We start from the raw sequence: 20,127 nt of genomic DNA, 5'->3' as shown, positions 1-20,127 counted from the left end.
ATATGTTTTTAGTACCTTTATGGATCTTCACAGAGGAAATGCTCCCTATGGAGGCCTCACGGAGACATCGGATTTCAACAAAAATATCTTAATTTGTGTTCTGAAGATTAACAAAGGTCTTACGGGTGTGAAACAACATGAGGGTGAGTAATAAATGACAGAATTTTCATTTTTGAGTGAACTAACCCTTTAATTGATATGAATTAGTTTTACAATCTTTTTATGAGTCAAGTTTCAGTTGTGTAACTGTATATGGAGGGACAGAAAGCTCTCAAATTTCATCACAAAGATCTTCATTTGTGTTCTGAAGATGAATGAAAGTCTTACAGGTTTGGAACGACATGAGAGTGAGTAAATGATGACAGAATTTTAATTTTTTGGGGAACTATCCTTTTAAAGGTGCTAAAGAGGATCTTTTCGTCGACTGAGAAACCAAAGACTGTTACTGAGTTTTTGAAATGAGCGCATGCGTAAGAACCCCCTCCTTCGAAGGAACGCCTCCCACCGGCATTCGCTGTGTCGTGTTAGTGGATTCATTATGTCAGACTCACCGCAGGTAACTCATAATCTGCAGTTGTTACTCCTGTCTCCTGACAAAAACATCGCATGCGGCGCCTGTGGAGTGTGGAAAGTTACTGGAGCGCGCAGCCGCGCACGTCTCTCACAAGGAACGTCACGGCAGTGATTGACAAGCCAGAGGGCCAATCGTTTACGCGATGATCACGTAAATGATTGGCTGATGTTTTTAAGGCCCTACCTCGTGCACAGATGATGTATATTAATATTATTCCTTTCAGTGCACCTAATAAATAGTCTTTTATCAGTTAGTAAAGACAGTTTCTTTCAAGTAATATTGCAAAAATGCATAAAACAAAACATCCTCTTTAGCACCTTTAAGGATTATATTAAAAGACTGCTCCCTTTACAATCTCTAAAAAAGCTGTCACTCATCTCAGTTCATCACGATCTCACGTTATAATCAATGAAGACGTCTACACTGCACAATGAATCTCTTTCTTACATTGTGTCTACACTTAAATGAGATTGGTCATTGCGTTCAAGAGATCATCAAACATACCTGTGATTGGCTACATTGTTCACCGCTGCAAAAACACGTTGTAAATAGAAACATTTGACGTTCTCCACAGCGAAAACACAAATACGCACTGGAGCGCTTGCTAAATCTGTTTCATCAATATGATATTATTTCAGCATCAACTGAGGGTGCTTTTGCTTTCGTTTGAGGGGTCTCTTATGTTTGTACAGTTAGTGTGTATTTATTATATTTATTTAGACATGCCTTGATACTTTATACCTCTGTATATACTGTCTGCAAAGTTAGTGTTTTTCAGACACAACACACTGTTCTGTAATATATTCAAACTATAAAATTTAAGACCTTGATTGCATGCTTGGAGTTCTTTCAATCTGCTGTTGTTTATAAAAACTTGGAGGCATTTGAATATTGAAAATGATTATTTACCTTTAGGTGCAGGACACCAGAAGTGTCATTGAAGAGTCCAAAGCTCTCACCACGCAGGCCCTGGCCAGTGTCACATACCAGATAAACAATCTGGCCACGTCTCTGCTGAAGCTTTTAGATGCGCAGACGGTTCAGCTAAAACAGATGGAGTCCTCCGTCAACATGCTGACTCTGGTGAGATCCGGTTATCACTTAACAGAAAGTACCAGAATCTCATGAAATACAATGCCAGTCATTACTAAGGGCAAGTCAGGACAATGCTAGAAATATTAAACACTAGTGTTTGCTCCTGATTAAAAGACAAAATAGCATCTTAATGTCAGTATTCACATTCAGACAGTTAGCATGTACAAGGAGAAAATTGCCCGGAGAGAGATCGGAGTGCTGACCAAACAGTCGAAAGTTCCCCGGACACAGAAGATGGTTCCTCCGGCAGGAGGACTGGAGCCGTTTCGCGTGTACAGACGTGTTCCCATATCCTACTCCCGCCTGGACAAACTGGGCCACAGCCACTGGGAAGGCAGCAAAATTGTGAGCAAATACATATATAGAAACATAATGCTTTTTCACTTACACTGCTGGTGGTGGTGATTAAATAAATAATAATAATAATAATAATAATAATAATAATAAAAAATTCGGCATGTTTTAATGTTTTAAATAATATTTTATGAATAATATGTGATCTAATGTTTGGATTACTCCTAAATACTGTATATAGAATTCTGTATTCTATATATTATTATGTAATATAGCCTATTATACCGTTCAATAGTTTGGGGTCTTTTTTTTTTTTTTAAAGAAATTAATACTTTTATTCATCAACAATGCATTTAATTAATCAAAAATGACATTAAAGAAAATACAGTTTTAAATAAATGCTGTTCGTTTGCACTTTCTATTCATCAAAGGATTGAGGGGTGGAAATGTAGCACTGTTTCAACAAAAGTTTTAACAATGATAAAAAGAAATGTTTTTTGAAGGGATAGTTGACCCAAAAATGAAAATTCTGTTATCATTTACTCACCCTCAAGTTGTTCCAAACCTGTATTAATTTCTTTGTTTTGCTGTACACAAAGGAAAATATTTGGAAAAAGGTAACCAAGCAGACCTCGCCCCACATTCACTACCGTTGTATTTTTTTCCCCCTAATATGGTAGTACATTTTTTTGGGGGTGGGGGGGGGGGGGGGGTTGGGGGGGGTTGCAAACATTCTTCCAAATATCTTCCTTTGTGTACAGAAGAACAAAGAAATTGAATTTTCATTTGTGAACTATCCCTTTAAGAACCATTTCATCATATTAGAATGATTTCTGAAGGACACTGAAGACTGAAGTAATGATGCTGAAAATTCAGCTTTGCATAACAGGAATAAACTGTTTTAAAATATATTAAAATAGAAATCAGTTATTTTCTATTGTAATAATATTTCACAATATTACTGTTTTTACTGTATTTTTAATCAAATAAATGTAGTCTTGTTGAGCATAAGAGACTTCTTTCAGTAACATTACAGAAAACTTAGTGATCCCAAACATTTGAAAGGTAGTATATATAATATATAGTATTTACTACGGAAGAGGATTAGGGCCAAGCAATAATAAAAAAAATAAAACCATCTCAAGATTAAAGTCGTTAAATTGCGAGAAAAAAGTCGTTAAATTACAAGAACAAATTTGTTAAATTATGAGAAAAATGTCGTTAAATTATGAGAAAAAAGTTGAGATAAAATGTTGAGAATAAAGTCATTAAATTATGAGAAAAAAGTCGTTAAATTACGAGAACAAATTCGTTAAATTATGAATTTGTTCTCATAATTTAACAACTTTTTTCTCGTAATTTAATGACTTTATTCTCATAATTTAATGACTTTATTCTCAACATTTTATCTCGACTTTTTTCTCGAAATTTAATGACATTTTTCTCATAATTTAAAGAATTTGTTCTCGTAATTTAACAAGTTTTTTTCTCGTAATTTAACGAGTTTATTCTGAACATTTTATCTCAACTTTTTTCTCGAAATTTAACAACTTTAATCTCGAGATGGTTTTATTTTTTTATTATTGCTTGGCCCTAATCCTCTTCCGTAATTTACTGATATGATTTTAAAAAAATAATATTTATATATAAATAAAATATCAGTAAAATACTATGTATATATACTATATATAGTATTTTAATTATATGATTTTTTTTTAATAATATTTCAATATATAATGTGTGAATTATGTACTTGTTTCTTTAAAAGGGGTTTTAACTGCATTTAGATTTATTCTATTTTTATTTCTTTTCTTTTTTTTTTTTTTTAAAAGTCACACATTTATTGCAACCAAAATAAGTAGAAACCATACTATTTGGGAATATCTTTTTACTGTTTGTAATAGAATTTAAAATATTTTAATATTTTCTTAAACCATTTGCACAGTATTTTTGGCCTAAAACCCTTATTGATGATTTCATTTATTTATTTCAAATTATTATGCTGATCTGTGACATTGAAGGAAGAGGCAAAAACCGAAACGGAAAACGAGGACTCTTCCCTACAACTTGGCACACAGCTGACCAGCACCTTCAACTGGTAGGCTATGTAATAAAATGGCTTTTTCAATAAACTCAATTTTTTCCATTGTCTTCAGAAAATCTGATGTATTTGCTGTGGTTTCAGGTCTTTTGTGGGTATCGCAGTTCCTCCTCCATCAGTGCCTGACTGGGTGGGTTCTAGCTTCACGGCTCCTCCTGATCTCACTCCAGCTTCACCGTCTCCTTCGCTCAAGTCTGACCGCTCCCCGTCTCTACCTCCATATGCCTATCCCGACCTGTCCATGCTGCCTCCTCCACCTCTCCCAGATGATGAGATGGAAGACGCTCCACCCCCACCCCCTCCTCCCTCTCCACCTCCACCTAATTCTGTGTATGGAGGCTCTTTGGTTCCTCCTCCACCGAGTCAAAATACCTCAATGTCATCAGCAAATCCTCCACCACCTCCTCCTCTGCCAGGTAACATGGTTGTTCCACCACCACCACCACCTCCCCCGCCAGGCAATGTGCCTATTCCACCTCCTCCACCTCCACTTCAGGGCAAAACGATTGCTCCACCTCCACCACCACCACCTCCTCCTCCTCCAGGCAATGTGCCTATTCCACCTCCTCCAACTCCACTTCAGGGCAAAACGACTGTTCCACCTCCTCCTCCACCTCCACCTCCTCCTAGCTCTGCCTACACTGGTTCTTCGCTACCTCCACCACCACCTCCACCTCTCCAAAATGCCTCCATGCCACCACCACCTCCTCCTAATACTGGAGGAAAATTTGTTCCACCACCTCCTCCTGCACCACCTCCATTTTAAATGTTGAATTTCAATGTTCGTTTTATGCAAAAGACTATAACATTTGATGGGATAAGAATTTTTTAATGCTTTTTTTAAATTAAATACTATGAAATTTTCTTTATAAATGTTACATAAATAAATGTTATAAATATAAATGCTTATGTATAAAACATTAAATAAAGGCAATGCTGTTTTGTATTAAGCATATTAAAGTTTCTTATTCTTTTTATAATATCTACTCATATATATTGTAGAGAAAAAATACATCTATTTAATTCTGTGATTAAATATTCAAAAAAAATTCTTTATTGGATTTATACTTAATTTCAAAGCACCAAATATGCAACAATCTTATGGAAACAAAACAAAAAGTGCACTGCACTGAAGGTAGCAGCACCGAGTCTTTACACTATGTCAGCCTTTGAAACTGAAGTGTTCAGTGCAGGTAGAGCATTACATTCACATCGATCGCATTTGTTATTATGTAAGTTATTAATTATTTATGCCATCGTATTTTTTCGTGTTCATGTACTTAAACGCGTTATAGCCTATAGTACTATATGGGGTTTACTGATATCTATAGTAGCCCATAGTTTGTTTGTCATTGCGTAACAAGATACCTACACTGTAAAACAAAATGTGAGCTGCCTTTCCTAGACATATTTTGGGCATTACCATACGCGGCGAGTCAGCCTATCTTCCTCCAGGGGGCGCCTGTCGGCTCAGACACAACATTGAGCTGTATTAAAATCTTTGAACGTTGCTTGTGTTTAGTCATACAGTTGAGCTCAAAAGTTTACATACCCCTTGCAGAATCTGTGAAAATGTTAATCATTTTAACAAAATAAGAAGGATCATGAAAATTGCATGTTTTTTTTTTTTTTTTTTTTTGATACTGTCCTTTTTTTTATTTAGTAGGCTACAGTTGAGTCCTTTTGAACTCAACTGTATATAGTGATCTCAAACGACTGTGATTTGTCCATCCTCAACAGCTCTGAGAAAAGTAACACCATGTGACAACGCCGTTTGTGTGCTCTTTCAGCAGCGGATTGGACAATCATTTAATAATAACACTGACAAATGATGTTTAACAACCAGATTCCTGGTGGGAAAAACTACATTACCCGTAGTTCCGCAACAAATCTCCACCAATCAGAGAACAGAAACAAAACAACTCTTCAGCGCCCACTCACTCCACTGAACCACAGAAAATAAAAAAACTATAAGCTCTCAAACTTTAAGTCAATAGTTTTATAACTGTCATTTGCATTTTGATTGTCTTTATGGGATTGTAGTTCTTTCATTTGTCTTGTACCTTTTGTCTTTTTTTGTCTGATTTTCAAATACTGTTTGTTTCAAATCAAGGTTTGTAGCTTATCTGGTTGGTTTAGTTCATAGTTTCTAATGCATTAATTATTTTTTAATCTTAAAGGATTAATTCACTTTCAAATTAAAATTTCCTGATAATTTACTCACCCCCATGTCATCCAAGTTGTTCATGTCTTTCTTTCTTCAGTTGAAAAGAAATTAAGAAAATTGATGAAAACTTTCTAGGATTATTCTCCATATAGTGGACTTCAATGGGAACTAAAGGAACTAAATTCTCATATACTATAGTGCAAGTATGTAACAATTAGTTCAAACTTTGACCTGAGGAGGGCAGTAATGCACTTTCAATAAATTTTAATAAAGAAGAAGAAGAGAGCTAGTTCAAGATGAGTATTTATTGTTAACACATATATTATTTATTTTAATTTTTTTTTTTTTTTTTGAAAATGAGCAATGGTTTCTCTAGATAAGACCCTTTATTCTCGTCTGGGATCGTGTAGAACGTTTTGAAGCTGCACTGAAACTAATTTTAACCTTCAACCATTTAGCTCCGTTGAAGTCCACTATATGGAGAAAAATTAAGGAATGTTTTCATCAAAAACCTTCATTTCTTTTCGACTGAAGAAAGAAAGACATGAACATCTAATCCTTTAATGGGAAAATTTAATGGGACAGTATTTTTCCAAGTACTTCCTAACAACAAAGGCTGCTGAAAAAAAAAATTGCACTCATATGTTTTGAAATCGGCCATCACTATATAAGTCGTTATTTTGTGTTTTTGGCGCACCAAAAATATTCTTGTGGCTTTATAATATTAATATTGAACCACTGTACTCACATGAACTGATTTAAATAATAGCTAGATGTATTATTATGGTTGCACTGTCATTATTCTTCTGACTTATACGTGACCAATAAGAGACAAGTTCCGGACTACAAAGCCCCGCCCATTTCAGGACTCGCGTTCTCGCGAATTGACAATCTATCCGTTTCTCTCATTTCTGTGATTTTGAGACACAGCCGTATATTGACAGCTCTGTACATTAACAACCAAAGACACCCGAGCTGAATAATTTCTTGTCTTCTAATTGATGTTATAGAAAGCTTTTAACAGTGGAGATCTGCGCCTCTCTCCGGCCTTCATGTCGAGCCTTTGGAATAGTGTGTATTCCACATTTCCCACTCTCCGCCTCTAGCTTGTCCATGTCGGTCCGGCGCTTCTCGGGGCTCATGGAGAGCTCCGGGTCTGCCGAGCCGAGCAGGGAGTTGTTCGAGGCCTGCAGGAGCGGAGACCTGGAGCGGGTGAAGAAGCTTGTGTGCCCGGAGAATGTGAACAGCAGGGACACGGCGGGCAGGAAATCCACCCCGCTGCACTTCGCTGCGGGTGAGAGCGACTGGGGCTCCTATTCTATTCATTTTACTTTCTAAAACAAGATTCTGTTTTCTGTTTCTTCCAATATATTCTTTTCATTTATTTAATGTTCTGTACTGTGATTCTGTGCTATTTATATCATCGTCAATAATACATTTTATTACTGTACAATTATATTCCACATACAATTGAATTTGCATATCATTAATAATTAATCAACTGCAAAAGACAAAAGCTTCTTAGCCTATTTATGATAGGGTTTTTGAGATTAATGAATTACATTTGTTGTTGATGTTAGTGTAAATGTATAATTAAGTTGGCTACTAAGAACACCATGTGCTTTTGTTATTTCTGGAACACTTTGAAATCACATACTGCTATCGTTATTGCCATTGAAATGTATTATATTCACATTGAAATACAGCACAGAGACTGTTAGAATATATTTACACTAAACTACATTACAGTAAAGTCCCATTACTGGTTAACTAACAATGAGTGATACATTTGTTACAGTATTTATTCATCTTTGCTAACATTAGTTCATTGTTAGTTTTCACTGTTAGTTCATGTTAACTAATGTAGTTAAATGAAGTTCACAAATGGAACCTTATTGTAAAGTGTTGCCTAAATACTTCTATGGTTTATATATAGTTTACATATAACTTTTATAGTTTAAGTGCAGGGGAGTCTTTAAATAATAAAATGATTAGCAAATATTTTATCATAATAATTTATAAAATTCAAAACGAAAATTATGATTTTTTTAAAATGAATAATTTAATTGTATAATTGTATTAATTATAAAAAAATAAAATCTGTAATAAATAAATTAAATAATTAACTTAAAAATCAAAATAATAAAATGGACTATGGCTCTCTTATTATACATAAATGTGTACATGTATTCAGTAACTTTATTATGGCTAACGTGAAAAATGGACTACTGTTTTGTTGATTATAAAGGAAAAATGTTGAGTCATCTATCATAAAGATAAGTCTCACATCCCATAATTACCATAATTGTAATTGTAATTATTCTATTGGACATGTTATTAACACAAATACAGGCATAACATTATGAGCACTGACAGGTGAAGTGAATAACACTGATTATGTCTTCATCACGACACCTGTTAATGGGTGGATATATTAGGAAGCAGGAGAACATTTTGTCCTCAAAGTTGATGTGTTAGAAGCAGGAACAATGGGCAAGCGTAAGGATTTGAGCGAGTTTGACAAGGGCAAAATTGTGATGGCTAGATGACTGGGTCAGAGCATCTCCAAAACTGCAGCTCTTGTGGGGTGTTCCCAGTCTGCAGTGGTCAGTATCTATCAAAGTGGTCCAAGGAAGGAACAGTGGTGAACCGGCGACAGGGTCATGGGCGGCCGAGGCTCAATGATGCACATGGGGAGCGAAGGCTGGCCCATGTGGTTCGATCCAACAGACGAGCTACTGTAGCTCAAATTGCTGAAGAAGTTAATGCTGGTTCTGATAGAAAGGTGTCAGAATACACAGTGCATCACAGTTTGTTGCGTATGGGGCTGCATAGACACAGACCAGTCAGGGTGCCCATGCTGACCCCAGTCCACCGCCGAAAGCACCAACAGTGGGCACGTGAGCATCAGAACTGGACCACGGAGCAATGGAAGAAGGTGGCTTGCTCTGATGAATCACGTTTTCTTTTACATCACGTGGATGTTCTGCTGGGAAAACTTGGGTCCTGCCATCCATGTGAATGTTACTTTGACACGTACCACCTACCTAAGATCATGTACACCCTTTCATGGAAACGGTATTGGTGTCTGTGGCCATGAAGCAAAAACGGTTCAGGAATGGTTTGAGGAGCACAACAACGAGTTTGAGGTGTTGACTTGGCCTCCAAATTCCCCAGATCTCAATCCAATCGATAATCTGTGGGATGTGCTGAACAAACAAGTCCGATCCATGGAGGATCCACCTCGCAACTTACAGGACTTAAATGATCTGCTGCTAACATCTTGGCGCAGATACCACAGCACACCTTCAGGGGTCTAGAGGAGTCCATGGCTCGACAGGTTAGGGCTGTTTTGGCAGCAAATGTAGGAACAACATAATGTTAGAAAGGTGGTCATAATGTTATGCCTGATCGGTATATGTTACATTGTCATTATTTGTTAAATGGACAGTCAAAAATTGTATTGATTGTTTTTATTGATTGAAATTGAAGAAGTTCCCTAAAAATCCTAGCATTGCAGTGTAATGTAAGTGTTGGTCCTAATGGAAGCGGGCTATCTATAAAGATACAACTCTGTGACTGCCCGCTTTTCTGTGGCAGGTTTTGGCCGTAGAGATGTGGTGGACTACCTCCTCCAGAACGGTGCTGACGTGCACGCCTGCGATGATGGTGGTCTCATCTCGCTGCACAACGCCTGCTCTTTTGGTCACGCCGAGGTCGTCAACCTGCTTCTGCAACATGGGGCTGATGCCAACTCCAGAGACAACTGGAATTACACCCCACTCCACGAGGCTGCCATCAAGGGCAAGATTGACGTCTGCATTGGTAAAACATAGTGCCTCTGTCGGCCCTTCTAGTAATAAAGTTTATAGTGTAATTTCCATACATTCAAAATAACTTGTTTTGATGATAAAAGTACATCAAACATGGATCTCATGTTAAGTGTATAATGCAACTGTTTGTCATTGGTAGTTTTACTGCAACATGGTGCTGAGCCAACGATCCGAAACACCGATGGAAGGACCGCGCTTGACCTGGCTGAAGCCTCCACCAAAGCTGTACTGACCGGTGAGTGACCTCTTGAAGCTCTAGTCTACAGTCTGATTGAATGTAATCAGAGAGGAAGACTTGATGCTGGGAAATGATACAAACAAAATATACAGGTGCTGGTCATATAATTAGAATATCATCAAAAAGTTGATTTATTTCACTAATTCCATTCAAAAAGTGAAACTTTTATATTATATTCATTCATTACACACAGACTGATATATTTCAAATGTTTATTTATTTTAACTTTGATGATTATAATTGACAACTAAGGAAAATCCCAAATTCAGTATCTCAGAAAATTAGAATATTGTGAAAAGGTTCAATATTGAAGACACCTGGTGCCACACTCTAATCAGCTAATTAACTCAAAACACCTGCAAAGGCCTTTAAATGGTATCTCAGTGTAGTTCTGTAGGCTACACAATCATGGGGAAGACTGCTGACTTGACAGTTGTCCAAAAGACGACCATTTACACCTTGCACAAGGAGGGCAAGACACAAAAGGTCATTGCAAAAGAGGCTGGCTGTTCACAGAGCTCTGTGTCCAAGCACACTAATAGAGAGGCGAAGGGAAGGAAAAGATGTGGTAGAAAAAAGTGTACAAGCAATAGGGATAACCACACCCTGGAGAGGATTGTGAAACAAAACCCATTCAAAAATGTGGGGAAGATTCACAAAGAGTGGACTGCAGCTGGAGTCAGTGCTTCAAGAACCACTACGCACAGACGTATGCAAGACATGGGTTTCAGCTGTCGCATTCCCTGTTTCAAGCCACTCTTGAACAACAGAAGCATCTCGCCTGGGCTAAAGACAAAAAAGACTGGACTGCTGCTGAGTGGTCCAAAGTTAGGTTCTCTGATGAAAGTAAATTTTGCATTTCCTTTGGAAATCAGGGTCCCAGAGTCTGGAGGAAGAGAGGAGAGGCACACAATCCACGTTGCTTGAGGTCCAGTGTAAATTTTCCAGTCAGTGATGGTTTGGGGTGCCATGTCATCTGCTGGTGTTGGTCCACTGTGTTTTCTGAGGTTCAAGGTCAACAGCCGTATACCAGGAAGTTTTAGAGCACTTGATGCTTCCTGCTGCTTCCTGCTGGAGATGCAGATATCATTTTCCAACATGACTTGGCACCTGCACACAGTGCCAAAGCTACCAGTACCTGGTTTAAGGACCATGGTATCCCTGTTCTTAATTGGCCAGCAAACTCGCCTGACCTTAACCCCATAGAAAATCTATGGGGTATTGTGAAGAGGAAGATGCGATATGCCAGACCCAACAATGCAGCAGAGCTGAAGGCCACTATCTGAGCAACCTGGGCTCTCATAACACCTGAGCAGTGCCACAGACTGATCGACTCCATGCCACGCCGCATTGCTGCAGTAATTCAGGCAAAAGGAGCCCCAACTAAGTATTGAGTGCTGTACATGCTCATACTTTTCATGTTCATACTTTTCAGATGGCCAAGATTTCTAAAAATCCTTTCTTTGTATTGGTCTTAAGTAATATTCTAATTTTCTGAGATGTTATAATCATCAAAATTAAAATAAATAAACATTTGAAATATATCAGTCAGTGTGTAATGAATGAATATAATAAAAACATTTCACTTGGATGGAATTAGTGAAATAAATCAACTTTTTGATGATATTCTAATTATATAACCAGCACCTGTAAAGTGTGCTGAATAAAGAACACCTCCACTATGTTTAAAGTTTATGGCCCACCCAACTCTGGAAATTTGGTAATAAAATTATCCCCAAGCTTCCCAGTGGTAAAAAAAAAGGCAGCATTATTCCCACAATTTCCATCTGTTTTTCCTCTATTTGTTTATAAGACTGTGTCTGGTAATTGCCAATTTTCTCAAGGCTGGCATGTTCTCCTGGTGGCTTCGCTTTTCATTTGGTCTCAAATGAGATTTCCATTTATGTTAATACACTTCATTCTTTCTTAATTCTAGGTGAATATAGAAAGGATGAACTCCTCGAGAGCGCAAGGTAATATCAATTTAAGCTCAATATTGTTAAGGAGGCATGAGGAGAGATGAATATTGCTAAGCTAAATTGCTGTCGTGACACGCATTGTTCTTTTAATTGACTTGCCGCTCTATGCTTTTATACAGAAGTGGAAATGAAGAAAAACTGATGAGCCTCCTCACACCATTAAATGTGAACTGTCATGCTAGTGACGGAAGGAAGGTGATTTATTAAATTATATTAGCTAATGTTGCCTCAGTATCGGTAGGATTGTTTTTGTAAAACCATCCTCGAATGTTTTCAATATTACTGAGCCACTCAAATAAAAAACATAAGGTAGCCAGACATTTCATGTGTAATAGGTTCTACATGCATCTTAATTTAAATAAATAATTTGCATATGTGTTTCTGAATGGATTGTTTGTTGGTTGCAGTCCACCCCTCTGCATCTGGCTGCTGGTTATAATCGTGTGAAGACAGTACAGCTGTTGTTGCAGCATGGAGCCGATGTGCACGCTAAAGACAAAGGGTGCGATGTCTGTCTCCAGTGTGACTTGAAGTGCTGTACAAGTTAAGCTCTATGCTGTCGGTTAGCACAGAAATAGATCCCCTTCTGTTAAAAAAACAAATAAAACTTCTGTTCATAGTAATGCACTTAAAATGGACGTCTATGGGTCAAGATGCTCCATAAGCATTATTCCAGTCTCTTTTTGCTGGATTTACCACCTTTACAGAGATGCACAATATATTAATACCATAATGGCCTCTACTGATTCTGCAGCCAATTAGATAGCTTGATCAACATTTAAATAGTCTGGTTCAGTGTTCTGCTGTGCGCCATCAGAATTCCTCTGAAACCCTCCACCTCCCCCAGCACCACCTGCCTAGAATCTGCTATGGGATTTATGTATGTCTATTCATGCAGCAGCAGTATATCTTACATGCTCACAGAGTATGATTTGACATGATTATTACTACATATAAATACAATATTACTACATATAAATATTATCACATATTAATTTATTTAGATATTGGTCATAACATGCAAATAATTATCAGCCTACTAATATCGTCCAGAATTTTAATATTGGTGCATCACTAGTTGTAAATTGGATGTAATTTTCAACAGACAAGGTTAAAGGGTTAGTTCACCCAAAAATTCAAATTCTGTCATTAATTACTCACCCTCATGTCGTTCCAAACCCGTAAGACTTTCATTCATAGTCAGAACACAAATTAAGAAATTTTTAATGAAATCCGAGAGCTTTCTGTCCCTCCATCGACAGCCTACACAACTACCAATTTGGCGCTTCAAAAAGTTCATAAAGAGATTGTAAAACTAATCCATATGAATTGAGTGGTTTAGTCCAAATTTTCTGAAGAGACATGATCACTTTATATGATGAACAGATTTAATTTAAAAATAGAATAAAAGCCTAAAATCAATATTTTCGTCATATAAAGCAAACAAGTTTGCTAGTAACCACACAATTCATATGGATTAGTTTTATGATCTTTTTATAAACTTTTTGAAGCATCAAAATTTCAGCTGTCAAAGGAGGGATAGAAATTTTTATTTGTTTTTGCAATCTGAGGAATGTGTCAAATTTATTTACTTAACTGCAAACCCAAAACATTCTGATAAACACTGTAGTCAGGAACAAATCTTTTTTTATTATTGTACTCATTAAACGTATCTACACTATCTTACACCTGACCTTGTGTTTACAGTGATCTGGTGCCTCTTCATAATGCCTGTTCATACGGTCACTATGAGGTAGCTGAGTTGCTCGTAAAGGTATTCACACATTTCTTGTCTGCTTCCTTGTTCTAAGTTCTTTAATTTTAGTTGAAGTGATAACTACACTCCATCTGTTCTATTTTTCCGCAGCATGGAGCATGTGTCAACGCTATGGACCTGTGGCAGTTCACACCTTTGCACGAGGCAGCCTCGAAAAACAGAGTGGAGGTCTGTTCTCTCCTGCTCAGCTACGGGGCCGACCCCACCTTCCTCAACTGCCACAACAAGAGCGCGATGGACCTGGCCCCGACCGCCCTGCTGAAAGAGCGTCTGGCGTGTAAGCGTGTGACTGTTACTAAGATCAGCTCGCGTTTTGTTTGGTACATAATTGACAGACAGGGTGTCGCTCTCTGTTGCAGACGAGTTCAGAGGTCACGCTTTGCTGCAGGCGGCACGTGAGGCGGACATGGCCCGCTTTAAAAAACACCTCTCTCTTGAAACCATCAACTTCAAACATCCTCTAACCCAAGAGACAGCTCTAGTAAGGCTCTCTTTCTCTTTCTTATATTTATATATTTTTATTTTATTTTGACATTTTCAAGGTTTTTTTGGGGGGGATTTTGAAAGAAATCTCTTATTTGCATTTAGTTAATCATAAATACAGTAAAACAGTAATTTTGTGAAATATTATTACAGTTTACAAGAACTGTCTTCTATTTGAAAGTATTTTAAAATGTATTTTAAAACTGAATTTTCAGCATCATTACTCCAGTCTTCCGTGTCACATGATCCTTCAGAAATCATTGTAATATGCTGATTTGCTGCTCAAGAAACATATTTCATTATAATATTTTGGTGGAAACCATGGTAAATTTTTTTAGAATTCTTTAATTAAATAAAAAGTGCTAAATAACAGCATTTATTTGAAATCAAAATATTTTGTAACATTTTAAATGTCTTTACTGTCACTTATAAAAGTATTATAAAAGTAATGAAAGTATAAAAAAATCATACTGACCCCAAACAGTATTTTTTCTGAAATTTAAACAAAAAATATTTTCTTATTTATAATCACAATTTATTTAAAAACTAAAAAAAAAAAAAAAAAAAAAAAAACTTAAAAGCATATTTCCAACTCTTAAATTCTATTGGATGTGCCATAATTGAAGAAGTTAAAAACACAGCTGATATGCACACCTGTGAATGCCACAATTAAACACAAACCATCTAAAGAAGTGAGGTTTCTGTGATTGTCTTTGATAGCATTGTGCCTCCACATCACCCTATCCCAAGAGGAAACAGATCTGTGAATTGCTGCTCAGAAAAGGAGCCAATGTCAATGAGAAGAATAAAGAGTGAGTCAGTCACGTTGTTTGTATTTGCAAAGGGTGTCTTAATGATTGTGTATCATATCCAGTAATGGCTTTTGGATCTCTATATTTCACACAGCTTCCTCACACCACTGCATCTTGCCGCGGAGAAGTCCCACAATGACATCATCGAGGTGTTGGTGAAACATGAGGCAAAAGTAAGTGAGATTTTACAGCTGCCGTAAAACATACACAGTTATACATGGGCACAACAGATGTTTTAGCATCATTCTGTCAGCCTTTAGTTATTCCATCAGAAACGAAAATACATAAATCTGTGATTCAACACATAACGAATATAGAACTCGAATGAACCAACAAATTAACAATTAATAATGAATGATTCAACTAATATAAGTGTATCCAACCTTACCCAGATACATACAGTACACACACATTTACATTGTACCATATAGTACTGTACTGTACTATATTGCAAATCTCAACTCCTTAATTGTTATATCATCAAAAATGTAAACTATATTATTACCCAGCAATATATTAAAGGTTAAATATAGTACAAAAAGCAATACATACTATATAGAAAATCTCGGCTGCCTGATTGTTTATATCATCACAAAATATAAGCTGTTATCGCAGAGCTCGGTATGTAAAATTGTATTTGTATTATAGCCAACTTTATTTGCATACAAACAGTATACTAACCCTATATATATATATGTTTGTGTGTAATGTAAACTTTATTTTAGCCCAATCCTAATCTACTAAATGCAAATGTGTATTGTGAAAAGCGTAATACAAATACATTTGACTTGAATCTTTTAATACAGTCTCACCCTACTTGTTTTGTTTTGTTGAATATCCTGTTTTAATCAGAAATGCATATATATATATATATATATATATATATATATATATATTTTTTTTTTTTTTTTTTTTTTTTTTTTGATATGGCCTTTAGTTTGTAAAAACAAACAAAAGTCATGTTCACAGAAATGCACTGGTAGTCTATGGTGCTTTTCTTGTCTCAGTGTGTTGTTGTGATGTGCAGGTGAATGCGGTAGATAACCTGGGTCAGACGGCGCTGCACCGCGCGGCTCACTGCGGCCATCTGCAGACCTGTCGCATGCTCCTGAGTGCTGGATGTGACCCGCTCATCACCTCCCTACAGGGCTTCTCACCCTCCCAGCTCGCCAATGAAAGCATTCAGGAGATACTGCAAGGTGACCCTTTAGTTCAAATTCACTATTTACTCACCCTCATGACTTTCATGTTTTGTTTACAATGGTATAAAGTCATATTGGAATGAGAGTGATAACATTTTATTTTTTGAATGAAATAATCCTTTAAAGTGCACCTATTATGCTTTTTGGGATATTACCGTTCATGTAGTGTGTAATATGGCTGTTTGTGAATGTAAAAGGTGTGCAATGATCAAAGTGCATGACAAATGGAGTTATTGCCTCCCAAAAGAAAGAGCTGATTCTGAACTGCCTGAATCGAGTCGTCAGTATTTCCAGTCTTACTTCCTTCATAAACCTACATAGGTTTTCCAAGAGACGCAAACCTACATAAGGTTTGTTACAAATTTTCATAATGCCAGCATATGTAGCTAGAATTCAGATATGGTAATGGGCGTTTCATTTCCAACACATGCTGTAAGTGGTGGACCAATCACAACAGACTGGGCCATCTGACCAATCAGAGCAGAGCAGTGTCACGGAAAGGAGGCATTTAGAGAAATTAAATTCTTTATCGAACCGTTTCAGACAATGTGAGAAAAGAGGTGATGCTTCAATGTATATTACAAGACAATTTAAGTGTTTTTCGACCTTGAATGCATGTAAATCTATTGTAGGAGACGTCCAAAACATAATCGGGGCACTTTAAAATAAACACAAAGCACATAACCATAAAAACATTCTCTTTTTTTTTTACCTTGCTTATTGTTAGCGAGATTTTTTTTATTTCTAGAAGGAGCATTTACAGGCAACTCAGATACAGACAGACAGCTGTTAGAAGCCTCCAAATCAGGAGATCTGGAAGTAGTGAAGGTGAGGACTAAAAAATACACAAAACAGTGTGAAATTATCAATATTTTTTCTCCATGTAGTTATGAATTTTTAATGAAGTTGATTATACCAGATTCCGATGTTAGGACTGACATATTTTTTTTTTTACCTTCCCCTGTGTAGAAGCTCTGTACTCTTCAGAACGTGAACTGTAGAGATGTCGAGGGAAGGCAGTCCACACCCCTGCACTTTGCGGCGGGGTACAACCGTGTAGCTGTGGTGGAGTATCTGCTGCAGCACGGAGCCGATGTGCATGCTAAAGACAAGGGGTGAGATGTCAAAAGACTTCAGATCTAAATGTATTAATGTGGAGTCAACAGAACAGAGAATTTCAAGCATTTATGGATTGAACTCTGCTGACTGCAGCACCACCACCTCAAAAAAAAAAGATACTTTTCCAGGATTCACTATAAACTTGCAGTCTGAATGGAATGTGATACTATGAAATAATTACTATTTCACTTGCTGCAATTTCTTGATTTGGTTATTTTAGTTATCTATTATGCTTTCATTTTTAACCTTCTTTAGTGTGTAATGTTGCTGTTTGAGCTTGAAAAGGGTCTGCAAAGTTACAAAGCACTCCAAATGGAGTTATTCTCTATCAGTGTGCACTGTTTCTGAACTCTTCCTGAAACTTTACGATTGTTTTCCTCCGGGACCTAACATGTCATAATATTCCTGATTCAAATCATTCCCACCCACGGCATATGCAAAAAGGGTCGGGGGGTGGCGGAGCGAGGTCTGGTTGAGTTGCTTTAGAAGTGTGCTGTCGCCATGTCCAAGAGATGCTGTTTTTTCCACCCATGATCTAACGAGGTTAGTGTAAGGGGCGTGACATTTCTGAAACACACTCGAAGACGTTGACCAATCACAACTTACTGATCCAACCGACCAATCAGTGCACATTGCGCTTTTCGAAAGGAGGGGCTTCATAGAGATAGGAACTAAGCAGGGGTGTGTTTCCCAAAAGCATCGTTAGCCAACTATGGTCTTAAAGGGTTAGTTCACCCAAAAAATTCTGTCATTTATTACTCACCCTCATGCCGTGCCACACCCGTAAGACCTTTGTTAATCTTCAGAACACAAATTAAGATATTTTAGTTGAAATCCGATGGCTCTGTGAGGCCTCCATAGCCAGCAATGACATTTCCTCTCTCAAGATCCATTAATGTACTAAAACCATATTTAAATCAGTTCATGTGAGTACAGTGGTTCAATATTAATATTATCATGATTCAGATCGCGTGTCAAACTGCCAACAGCTCCAAACAGCAGATTCGACACACTGATTCATCTTTGCTCCGAAGCTTCATCAAGCAGTGTTTTGAAATGGGCCATCACTAAATAAGTCGTTATTTTGTTTTTTTGGTGCTCCAAAAATATTCTCGTCGCTTTATAATATTAATATTGAACCACTCTACTCACATGAACTGATTTAAATATGTGTTTAGTACATTAATGGATCTTGAGAGAGGAAGTGTCAATTGCTCCTTATGGAGGCTTCACGGAGCCATCGGATTTCAACTAAAATATCTTAATTTGTGTTCTGAAGATTAACGAAGGTCTTACGGGTGTGGGGCGACATGAAGGTGAGTAATAAGTCCCATTTAAGTCCCATTGAACTCTATTGGTAACGATGGAACTTGTGACCATAGTTCGCTTTGGGAAACGAACCCCAGAGCGTTACTGACAGACTAGGATGAGAGGAGCTAAATCATCAAATGTCAAATATGTGAAATAATAAAGTGTTTTTTGAACATTAAAGCATGGGAAGCTATTCTAGTAGACCCCAAAAACAAAATCAAGACAAAAAGGGCATAAAAGGTCCTCTGTGATGAATCAGTCAAAATTATGTCTGAATGAATTAACGTCTGATTCACTTTTTATGGCAACTTGTTAAAGGTGCCCTAGATTCAAAAATTGAATTTATATTAGCATAGTTGAATAACAAGAGTTCAGTACATGGAAATGACATACAGTGAGTCTCAAACTCCATTGTTTTTTCCTCCTTTTGTAAACCTCATTTGTTTAAAAGACCTCCGAAGAACAGGCGAATCTCAACATAACACAGACTGTTACGTAACAGTCGTTGTGTACGCCCCCAATATGTGCATATGCCAGCCCATGTTCAAGGCATTAGACAAGGGCAGCCAGTATTAACGTCTGCTTACAAACTAGGTAAACAAGTAAGGACAATAGCAAAAAAATGGCAGATGGGGCAATAATAACTGACATGATCCATAACATGATATTTTTAGTGATATTTGAACACTTTGTAAAGATCCATTTTGAGGGTTATATTAGCTGTGTGAACTTTTTTTATGTTGTTTAAGGCAAGCGTGAGCTCTTGGGGCATGGAGCACCAGATTTAAAGGGCCACACACCCTGAATCGGAGCATTTCTAATTATGCCCCAAAATAGGCAGTTAAAAAAATGAATTTAAAAAAATCTATGGGGTATTTTGAGCTGAAACTTCACAGACACATTCAGGGGACACCTTAGACTTATATTACATCTTTTAAAAAAAAATTCTAGGGCACTTTTAAAGATCAGGTCAAGTCAAGCTCTTTATTGTCATTATACAGATTGTTTTTGTACTAATGTTGCAGCATTAAAATAATAAAAAAATACATAAAATATAAACAGGCAAAGTTTTGAAATAACACTCCTGCAAGGGGGTTTCTAATACAGCGACTGAGGGATTGTCGACAAATTTCACATCATTC

General features: G+C 37.0%; 2 protein-coding genes across 9 annotated transcripts in view; both read left to right on the top strand.

The window, feature by feature from the left end:
• The window catches only part of abi3b (ABI family, member 3b), a 10,976-nt gene extending 6,146 nt beyond the window's left edge, over nucleotides 1-4,830 (top strand). The window contains exons 3-6 of the mRNA XM_067369091.1: nucleotides 1,490-1,657; nucleotides 1,820-2,014; nucleotides 3,985-4,061; nucleotides 4,149-4,830. Coding sequence (XP_067225192.1) covers nucleotides 1,490-1,657; nucleotides 1,820-2,014; nucleotides 3,985-4,061; nucleotides 4,149-4,830 — 1,122 coding nt within the window. The remainder of the gene's footprint in view (nucleotides 1-1,489; nucleotides 1,658-1,819; nucleotides 2,015-3,984; nucleotides 4,062-4,148) is intronic.
• Nucleotides 4,831-7,154: 2,324 nt separating this feature from the next.
• LOC137007965 (poly [ADP-ribose] polymerase tankyrase-2) overlaps nucleotides 7,155-20,127 on the top strand; it is a 31,795-nt gene continuing 18,822 nt past the window's right edge. For 5 of the 8 annotated variants that reach the window (XM_067369693.1, XM_067369692.1, XM_067369690.1 and 2 more), the window contains exons 1-14: nucleotides 7,155-7,525; nucleotides 9,832-10,056; nucleotides 10,204-10,299; nucleotides 12,239-12,275; nucleotides 12,401-12,476; nucleotides 12,689-12,783; nucleotides 13,989-14,055; nucleotides 14,149-14,335; nucleotides 14,418-14,539; nucleotides 15,262-15,353; nucleotides 15,448-15,526; nucleotides 16,381-16,552; nucleotides 17,283-17,383; nucleotides 17,525-17,670. In XM_067369693.1, the coding sequence (XP_067225794.1) occupies nucleotides 7,345-7,525; nucleotides 9,832-10,056; nucleotides 10,204-10,299; nucleotides 12,239-12,275; nucleotides 12,401-12,476; nucleotides 12,689-12,783; nucleotides 13,989-14,055; nucleotides 14,149-14,335; nucleotides 14,418-14,539; nucleotides 15,262-15,353; nucleotides 15,448-15,526; nucleotides 16,381-16,552; nucleotides 17,283-17,383; nucleotides 17,525-17,670 (1,676 nt within the window). In that variant the 5' untranslated portion in view covers nucleotides 7,155-7,344. The remainder of the gene's footprint in view (nucleotides 7,526-9,831; nucleotides 10,057-10,203; nucleotides 10,300-12,238; nucleotides 12,276-12,400; nucleotides 12,477-12,688; nucleotides 12,784-13,988; nucleotides 14,056-14,148; nucleotides 14,336-14,417; nucleotides 14,540-15,261; nucleotides 15,354-15,447; nucleotides 15,527-16,380; nucleotides 16,553-17,282; nucleotides 17,384-17,524; nucleotides 17,671-20,127) is intronic. The other 3 variants (XM_067369694.1, XM_067369691.1, XM_067369698.1) reach the window with 1 other exon arrangement.

This window comes from Chanodichthys erythropterus, chromosome 19 (genome assembly GCF_024489055.1).
Source record: "Chanodichthys erythropterus isolate Z2021 chromosome 19, ASM2448905v1, whole genome shotgun sequence".
NCBI lineage: Eukaryota > Metazoa > Chordata > Actinopteri > Cypriniformes > Xenocyprididae > Chanodichthys > Chanodichthys erythropterus.
This window is presented reverse-complemented; position numbering and strand designations above follow the sequence as displayed.